The sequence below is a fragment of the Sardina pilchardus genome, chromosome 10, assembly GCF_963854185.1.
Source record: "Sardina pilchardus chromosome 10, fSarPil1.1, whole genome shotgun sequence".
Lineage (NCBI taxonomy): Eukaryota > Metazoa > Chordata > Actinopteri > Clupeiformes > Clupeidae > Sardina > Sardina pilchardus.
This window is the reverse complement of record NC_085003.1, coordinates 3,096,099-3,106,508: the sequence shown is the minus strand read 5'-3', so window position 1 is coordinate 3,106,508 and position 10,410 is coordinate 3,096,099. Positions and strand designations below refer to the sequence as shown.

Here is a 10,410-nt window from a genome sequence, read left to right as displayed (position 1 = left end):
GTGACATGCAATCTACTTGTCTTTATCCCTTAAGTGCATAGTATACCACTGAGCAAATATACAGGGTTTAGACTGGATGAGCAAATATACAGGGTGTAGACTGAACGTCATCTTTTCTTCCTTGGGTGGGCGTTTAATCATGTGAAATGTAAAGGGAAGCCATGTTTACTTAAAAATGTTACCAAATAAGTAAAGTATGGGATGTAAAGCTTGTAATAATCTTGAATATGCTTTCATGTCAGGGAAGTAGTTATTATACTGTATATGAATATAATAAAAGTTGCTTTTGTAATACCACATTGCACCATGTGTGGCCGCTGTATTAAAAACAATAAGTCAATGGATTCGATCCCCTGTTCAAGACCGCTCAATGCCCATAGAATTCCACATAGGTCCTTTACTGGCAATGTATAAAAAGGAAGTGTTTATTTTTGTAACTAGTGAATACATTTTTGCAAGGAGTATAATCAGTGCTCAAACAAATGTCACAATTTCATAGATATAGACATCCATATCAGTAATTACGAAAACACACCCAATACCTCAATAATCCATCCATGTCACACACATTAATTTAACATACAATCTAGCCTAGTGTATCCAGGTCTGGGTAAATCTTAGTTTGTCATATATACGTAGCAAAATGTATTACACATTTTCACCACTTCAATAGACTGTGTTGTGTGTTTAAAAAGTAACAGCATCATGCCAGTGTTAATGTTTTACTAGCATAGCAATCTGCACTTGACATGTGCATCTGTAAATCAACACAATGTAAAACATGTACTGAGTACACCTTTAGCGTCATTTCTCAACTATGCATGAGCGTCTATCTGACTGGCCTGCGTGTTTGAAAACGACGCTAAATGGGTGCCTTGTAAAGTGCGTTGAAAAGTGATATAATGAGTCATGTTCCTACATGGCACACCAAAGTTACGTAGTGCAATACCAGGCTTTCCACTCATGCAATGGCAGTGACCGGGACACCATTCACCTTACTGTAAGTGTATCCTCAGTACACAACATATTATTTAAAACCTTTTCATTGTTTTTGGAACACTACGTTGGTATCACTACGTAGTCAGTGTGGAATGAGCGTGGAGTTAATGAGCGGGCGGTTGGGAGCCCATTCAGGGTAAACGTCCAGGTTAAATAGTGCTATGCCCCATGTGCTGGTCGCAAGCAGCACTCCCAAAACACTGATAACATTCACACCAACGCCGGCTTTCATCTGTGAAAACAAGTTCAGTGAAGACTTACGTTAGTGAGGAGAGACAAGTCAGCATAGTGATAGACTGTAATATTCATCATCTCATACAATTAACAATGACCGGTGTTGGAGGATGTTCTCACCATATCCCAGGTGGTCAGATGGCCATAACTGAAGACGATGGCATTTGGAGGGTTAGCAGATGGAAGCAGGAAGGAGAAGGACACGCTCAGGGTGGCGGGGATGAGCATGTACAGGGGGTTCACACTGATGCTCTCAGCCTAGAAAGACACAAACGGATACATTCATCTATTTCCCTTCCATATCAACCCCCTATTCATCAACTGCAATCCGATGCACGCACCTTTGGACTGTTTCAAGCAGTGAGAGAGAGCCAAACTTCAGCTACTTCAGCCAGAGAACGATTAAGTGTGAGTGCATATTGGGTGATGCACACCCCCTGACTGTGATTTGCAAGAAGATGTGAAAAGGAAACATTAAGCGTACCAGAGGTGCAAGAATGGGCAGGAATATGGTGATGGTGGCAGAGTTGCTGGCCACTTCAGTGATACAGGTCACTATGACACAGACAATCGTGATGGTCGCAATTTTAGGAAGATCTCCCAGAGGAACCAGCAGTTTTGCCACCCAGTGTGACAAACCCGATGCCTACACACACACACACACACACACACACACACACACACACACACACACACACACACACACACACACACACAAGCAAGATAAAGAGGGGGGAAGTAATGTGAGAATGTGATGGAAGGATGCATTTATCATTCACAATTGCATTTGTATCATTATTATTATCAGTTTAGGTTCATATTATGTTTTTTTCCATTAGGTCTAAAGCGTTTTAATTTATGTAAACTTGCTGACAAGCATTGTTTTCTGTAGCACATCCAGTGGACACCATGTATACGTTTAAATGTATATCATAAATGTATTGTATCAAAGTTAACTCTTAATTACTCTCATGTTTAGAAAATGCAACAAAAAGGAGACACTCATCTGTGTTTCACTGTAAAACAATAAACACCCTAAACAACTTGGTCACATGCATAAATCAATCATGAGTTAAATTTACAGTACAATCAAGGCAAAGACGCACATTTGGGTAAAAATAGCACTCCCATAATACCAGTGCTATCTGCTCCAAATAAAGATCACCTACCACCCTTTTGATTGATTTGCTGTGTCATTTTGCCCTGGACCAAAAGGTTATTTTTGACTAGACTTCCTCCCATAACTATTGACTGTCACAGATGACAAGCAGCAGTTATTTGTGATATGTGACAGACAGCTTCACATGCACTGTTAATTACCACATTGTGCTTGTGAAACCATAACAAAGGATGGTCTACTCAACACAATGCTTCAACAACTGCTGAAGACTCAAACTAATGTAAAGGCATGTCAACATGATTGATATATTCTGGCTATATCCCGCTGTTCTTCATTTCTTTTAAAAAGCATCTGTATGGTACTGTAGGCTACTTCTTCGTTGAAGGAGACTGACCAGTGTTGACTATTGTCTTACCTGTGTGCCCTCAGCCAGTGCAAAACCACCCCCCACAAGAAGACAGATTTCCCAAGGCATACAGGACTGAAACTCTTTCCATGTGATCAAGGTCTCTGTGAATTTTAAGATTAAGCGATTGATTAAAAGCATGTCTTCTGTCAATATTAACCACGGTTTCACAAACAGTATCATACAAATGAATATTTGCTAATCTATCACCACTCACCATAGTCATCAGTGCCTACTTGAGCTGGGATGATGAAGAAGAGCAAGCCCAGCAGCAGGGCCACAGTGGCGTCGCTGGCATATCCAGCATGGCTGCTCACACACATTACACATGGCCTTATAAGTCACAGTATTGGAGGTGCGGTGTGACCAGTGTTAGAAAGGTCCCTTAAATAACGTACAGTACAGTATCCCCACAGCGTTTCAGTAATACTAGAATACTATCAGCAGATACAGTATGTAAGACAAACAGCAGTAGATTCTAACATTGTCCAATGTATCCACTGGGAAATCAATTAAGGAAACAAAGTGCTCCAAGTTAATCACATTTTCTTTTTTTTAAACCAGAGTATGAATGGAGTGAACACAAAGGATACCTTTACTGGTCTAGGGCTGCAGTCATAGTAACATTTTCACTGGATACAGGCCCCAGCTTAGCTAGTAAACGCGGTGTGAAAAGAGCCCTTACTCTGGGAACAGGGAGGACCATCCTGGCATGAAGCCGGGCTCTCTGGTGAACCACAGCAGCACCATGACGGAGAAGATCACTAAGGAGATGATCTCTTGACGACTGCATCAGTCACAAAGCATAAGCACAAAGACACTTGTCAGACACATGGATCTTTGTCTCCTACCCAAGGCCAAATCCATCCATCCACCCATCCCCATCCTTTCCAGTTCCCACTATAAGCAGTCCTACATGTACCTGATGGGCCCGAGGGCTTTGTATTCCTCCTGCAGGACCTTGGCCACTGCGGCTTCTCTTTCTTTGTTGCCCTCCTTGGAACGCAGAACTGAATGGAAACTGTATTTAGAAAGAGAGTCAAGAGGACTTTTTGTAACAACAGAACAGATGCATTTCTTCACAGCTGTGCCAAATGCACACGGGGAACGCAACATGTGCAACAAGTGGCAGACAATGTGATAGAAATATAGATACAAAAAAACACTCTGCGCAACGTACAGTCAGAGAATTCATTGGCGATAAACAGTAGGTGAGGGAAATAACACTGTGGCAGATGAGGAGTTGCTGTTACACTGGAAGCAATAAGAGCCACATTGGATAGTGGAAGTAGGATCACAAACTCACTCTGAGCCCAGGAACAGCCAGTGCAGCCACATCCAGGACAACAAAAGAGCAATAAAGCTGATCGGCAGGCAAAAGATGAACCAGTTCCCAAAGTTGATAGAGTTGCAGCCAGGATAGAATCTATAGATAGAGTGTGTTTATTATATCATGTGTATGGTATGCTTCTATGCATTAGTCTCTTACATGACATATGTATTATTGGATACAGTTCAACTGTACATGGTCATAATATGGCTACTAGCCATACATGTGGCTACCAACTTACTGGTGCATGTACTCTGCAAAGATCAGGTTGGCGGATGTCCCTGGTAGTGTGGTCATCCCACCAATGGAGGCTGAATAGGCAATGCACAGAGAGAGGCCTTTACACATCAGATGGTCCTGTTGGGTGCGGTAGTATCCCACTGATGGTGCACACTGGGCCTCAGAGTCACAGGCTAAACCCTGCCAGAGGAAGACGTACAGGTTTAATGTGTGCAGATGTCTAATACACATTTCAAATAATGACAAATGGCTATTGTTACAGGTTGTTACACTCTTACTGGATTCTCTGCCATGTATAATTACATCTACAACTCATACTATTGGCTTTGTAATGTTTGGCTCAGGGGAATGACAAAATTAAACCTTAACCAACCCATGCCTATTATGCTTTAACATGGAAAGTAAACTTACTTCATTGTCTGGAATGGATTTCTCAATAGTAATGTCAACTCTCTCCACAGAAGGATCAATGCTACAATGGGCAAAAGAGTCTTGTCTGTCCATTTCTGTTTGAGGAGTACATGTATATTTACAAACAAATTCTAACAGATGTAGAGTTTATAGTGGTTGAGTGTTAATACTATGTACCAGTGATTAGAACAGCCATTCTGAATGGACACTAACCGTCAAGCTGTAAGGCCAAGTTGGAGGTGCCTGTTAGAGCTTGCTTCCTCTGGTCTCTGGCCTCACCCTCAGCTGTGACAATCTGCCTCAACACAGCTTCCACAATGGGCATCACCATAGCGACTGCTGAGGTGTTGCTTAGCCACATCGACAGGAAGGCACATCCAACCATAGAGCCCAACATCAGGCTGAAATCACAGGGTCAGCTAAAGCTACATTCACAACAACAAGTTCAGACTCACTATGCCACCAACCCTTACCCAAGTAAAATATGAACTGTTACATACTGTATTAACACCCCACCATTGGAGGTCATTTTTTACCAATTAACCAAAATGATAGCAAACCACATTGGGATCACTGCCAGATAAAAATGTAGTGGTGAAAATGCATCAGCTGTGTCTGTCCTTACCGTCCAGGGTTAACTCCGACTATGCTGATGAGGCCCAGGGCAATCCTTCTGTGAAGGCCCCACTTCTCAATGGCTGTGGCGAGGCAAATCACTCCAGTGAGGAGGAGGTGGAAGTCCTTAAAGAACACTGCTGCCACCTAGGAGACCAGTCAAAACACGCTCACCTCAGAATTGTTAGGAAGATCCTTAGCTATTTTAATAGTCAAAATAGATACAATACCTGTGAAGATTTCATTATGCCAAACAATGGAAAAAGCATGGCAGGGATGAGGGCTGTAATAGACACGGGCAAAGCCTCAGTAAGCCAGTAGACAGCCATCACCAAAAGAGTAAAGGCACATTCTGCAACCTAAGAGAAAATAACATACAGTACGTATATAACAATGACCATGTTTAGAGCAGTGCTGTGCATAGAAATAATATGTAAAGAAAGTACTGCAAGACACCTAAGATCCAGAGTGTATAAAAGAACCAAATGGTGGTGGTAAGGTATATACAGACAGCACTGGACAAACTTGTCTATAAGCTTATCCAAATACACATACACAACATTAACTACATATACTGTATGTATATATATATTATATATATGCTTATATAAAATATAAAAACATATTCATACTTATTATATAGGCTACTGTTCCTGATCATATTCTGCTGTGTAAAAAGTCTGAGTTGCTAGTAATCTAGAATTATTCACAATGTGTGTGCACCTGTGTGTGTGAAAGTATCACATTCGGACAATGTCCAGTCAACAATATGTCTGGACTTTGAATAGCAAAGTGTTTCAGTGTTTCATTAACATTTTATTAGGAGCAAAGAATGTGTCAATTTATCATTTAAATTAATCCAATTTTGAAATGGAAAACATCTGCTCCTTGGAGTGACTAATTGAAAGACCTGAATCCAAATATGAGTTAATTTTCTTAACATTTGACAAATTTCCTCTTGTATACTGAAAAAACACAACAGAAATAGTTCTCCTGTAGACCTATTTCATTGTGTCAGTTCAAGATTTTTCAAAATCATATACTGTAATTGTTTCTGTGATAGAGATGCAGGTAAATGCATACATGTGTATTAGGGTGCATCAAATTTGAATGGGAAATTTTAATTTCAAAATATCAATTTGGCTGGCATTGCATTTTGTTCCAATCAAGAAAAAAATGACTTTTGCAAAGTTTTAAGGAATTTCATTGATATTTAGGGGTGCCACCTAACACATGAACTTTGGCGAATTTTCGAAAAATGCGCAATTTTCGTCTAATTGGCAAAAGGTTGACCTGGAAATGTTGAATAGAGTGAACTTTTATACAGTAACATGTTCTGTAGGGTTATCAAAGTAAAAGTTGTCTGCTTTTACAACTTGGGCATTTCTCAGAATTCAACTTTGAAGAGTCTCTATTCATTTGGAATGAATGTCCTATGGACAAAATGAATGGAAGTCAATGGGACCTGTTCACATGGCCTTACCCTGAATTTTGTGAAAGCAGTGATGGATGTCGGACACACATCCCAACTGAAAAAAAAAAACAGCAGGAAACCAGCTTATGCTGGTAGCTGGTTTTAGCTGGTCTTTGCTGGTTTTCTTCCAGCTATTGCTGGTGTAGCTAGTTAGACCACCAGGTAGACATGCTGGCGTGACTGGTCGTGCAGGTGTGACCAGCCTGTTGTGTGGGACAGCTGGTGTAAGATGGTCATTCTGCCCTGCTGAAAAAAACAGCCTGACAGCTAAAGGTGGTTTGCTGGTTGACCAGCTTGTTAACCAGCTTGTTTGACCAACCTATGATGGTTGACCAGCTAGACCAGCAAAACTCTTGCAAAAACTATTACATACCTTTAGCTGGTTTACCCATCTTACGATTGTAATTCAGCTGGTTTTGATTGTCGTACCACCACCTCAAGCTGGTCATTTTAATTGGTGTTGCTGGTTTACATTGCTGGTTTTTACTGGCCATGCCAGCTTATGTTGGTCATTATAGAAAACCAGCTTGACCATCGCTGTCAAGCTTGGCAGGCTGGTCACCAGCATAACCATCTTAAACCAGCTGTATCCCACACGACAGGCTGGTCATACCATCACAACCAGCTTCCTCAGATGGTCATGCCAGCATGTCTAGCTGGTGGCCTAACCAGCTACACCATCAAAGACCAGCAATAGCTGGAAGAAAACCAGCAAAGACCAGCTAAAACCAGCTACCAGCATAAGCTGACTTCTATTGTAACTGTTTTTTTCAGCAGGGCTGCATTTAAGCTGGGTAAACCAGCTGAAGGTAATATGTTTTCACAAGAGTTTTGCTTGTCTAGCTGGTCAACCATCATAGGGTGGTCAAACAAGCTGGTTGACAAGCTGGTTAACCAGCAAACCATCTTATGCTGGTCAGGCGTTTTTTTTTCAGCAGGGATATAAAGTTTAATTTACTTTATTGGTATACACATGGGGTGATACTGACACATGTGGTGCCGGCACCCAGACCAAAGCAGTGCTCGGCCCTGTGAGAGCTGTATGGCAATGCAGGCTGCAGTGAGATGGCCGGTGTTTGACGCAGTGGTGTCAAATGCCATGTTGACAACCTGGTCAATGCAGCACCAGTCCTGCAGCAACTTGCATGTCAACCGGGCAATGATCATTGGGCATGACTTATTGATCTGGTTCTAATACGCCAGGATACCAAGCAGTTGAAGCCGCTCTGTATCTCCAACTTCCACTGTACAGTAGGACGCTCCTCCAACTGGCACACATTGCTGAGCATCAGTGTTAACTTGCTGTCCCAGTGTAGGGTGCACAATGGAGGTGGTGTGGTTAGCAAACTGTTGCTAGTTCACGTTAGCTAGATGTAATGAGCACCAAATACCTATAAATATGACTTAAATGACTTGTGATAAATAAGTATTCAAAGACACAACTAACGATATGATAGTAGTAATGTAATAATAAGCTATAATAGTGAGCTATAGCATTTTTTACCTCAGGTCGCCATGGCGACCATTGAGCTCCACAGCCACTTTATCCACCAAAAACAGATGTGTGGTGGCACCCCTAAATCATCATGTAATGGAAAAATATTTTGCATGTGTTGTTTCTACCTATATTGGAACACTATTAGCACCCAGCCATATCAAAATTCAAAAATGTTATTTTTTGATGCACCCTAATGTGTATGGTATCTTGTGCTGCCAGTGTATATTTACATACATGTAAATATATTTACCTTGGTGTTGTAAATGAGCGGGATGGGTAGCAGCAGTAAAGGGGTGAGGAGGATGAGAATGAGACGGCGGTAAATCCATATGCCCTGGAATCTCATTTTCACTCAGACACCTTGGACAGATCCCAGACCGACTGACTTTGGCTTAGACACACTTGTGTGAAATACCTTCTACAATCTAACCTCACTAATAACTAACCAAGACAATCTGGCAAGCGGTCACCTGGCTTTTATCTATGATAGAGATAGTGCATGGTCAATCAACTTTAGGTGAACCATAAAACATGACTCCTCATTGACACAGATATTGTATATGTGCCAAATGTCTCTGAACATTAATTATATAATACATATTTTAGTGCAGGTATCGTACAATCCTACAATTAATCTTTTCTAGTTGTCCACTGACCTTCTATGAGAGAGTGACAGCTATTCATAATATTAACAACCTTTGAGGCTTCCAATTTTTGTTGATTTCATGTTTTTGTCAGAATATGTAAAATGGCATGAAAATGTTTTGTCTGGGTTGAGGGGACATTGTTGGGACATATACTGTAACTGTCAAAATGGGCACAAAGAATCTTCTCTGTAAATATATTTTTTTGTGAATCCTAGTCTAAGCGATACAATGTGTTTTGTCTGACAACAAGTTTATCTTAGCAGCGAGTATGACTTGAGTAGATTGATGGATAATATCAGCTCAACAAAAGGCACACAAAAATGATTCACTGTTCATCCATTTGAATGGAATTGAGCACACTTTTTAATGATTTGGTTCCAGTGCTTTTTTCACAGACACTAGGCCACAATAGACCAACTTGGGCTATACCACACATATACAAAGCTCCCCTTGATCATTAAGTCAGAAGCAGTCATTGGTAAAACACAAAACAATACCTATTTCCACACGCAGTAAGCTATGGCAGACAACACGTTACAACCTAATATTCACAAAATCGGACCCTGAGAACTGGATGACAGCTTTACTATGTGGTCTGTTGTACTGTCTCTCCTAGTGCCTGTGATTAAAATGTGATAATAAAATGACTAAAACAAGCATATAATTTGATAAAACAAGAGCACACATCTGTAAGACATGCACATAAATTAGTAAAACAAGCACATGATTTAGAATGAGCACAGGCTCTCTTCTGATACAAAACAATCTTGTGATGACATCTCCTGGGCTCCATAGCTAAGTAGAGTAATGTATTACATTACGATGCATAGAGAGTATTCCACATGAGCCTACTTGAGTAATGATCCCAAGAGTGTACAGTATGCCACTCCTTATCCTCTGTGTTTGTGCCTGTGTTTGTTATAGCCTGAGTTCTGCTATTCTGCCCACTATGTTTAGAATTCAATAAACAGAAGAGAGCCAGAGAGATCAGCTTGATTTCAGTATAGCTTGTTAGTAGTCTTATATTAAATGCATTTATGAACCCCCTATGGATCAGAGTAGTATTACTGCACGTACAATAGCGCTGAGATGTATACTATACATAGTACCATGAACATTTGAGCACATCTAGTCAAAGTATCTGCATGTGACAGTGAGGTGAGTAGGCAATTAACTGATCTTCTAAAGGCATAAAGTTGATGAAAAAAGAAGATGAAACAATTATGGCTTGTATGGAGTTGTCATGTAAAGAAAAACCTTTCTGCATCCTCACCTAAAAAATCAGTGTCAGAGGTTTGTAAAGCAACATCTAAACCAGATGCATTTTGGAAAACTAAAGTTAAAATATAACTTTTTAACTGTAATGAGCAAAGGTATGCCATTGCACCCCAGCCTCCTGACCTAAACGTTATAAAATTTCCTACATATTGTACCAT

General features: G+C 40.7%; 1 protein-coding gene across 1 annotated transcript; it reads right to left on the bottom strand.

Annotated features, from left to right (window-relative positions):
- Window positions 1–407: 407 nt before the first annotated feature.
- slc13a1 (solute carrier family 13 member 1) lies at window positions 408–8,673 on the bottom strand. The gene is made up of 14 exons (XM_062547322.1): window positions 8,578–8,673; window positions 5,586–5,714; window positions 5,366–5,502; window positions 4,954–5,141; window positions 4,741–4,835; window positions 4,331–4,509; window positions 4,066–4,185; window positions 3,682–3,780; window positions 3,445–3,546; window positions 2,977–3,068; window positions 2,769–2,863; window positions 1,718–1,879; window positions 1,354–1,491; window positions 408–1,231 (listed from the first exon to the last, which is right to left on the bottom strand). Exons 1-14 carry the CDS (start codon window positions 8,671–8,673, stop codon window positions 1,082–1,084), a joined length of 1,782 nt encoding a protein of 593 aa, XP_062403306.1. The 3' UTR covers window positions 408–1,081.
- Between the last annotated feature and the right edge of the window lie 1,737 nt (window positions 8,674–10,410).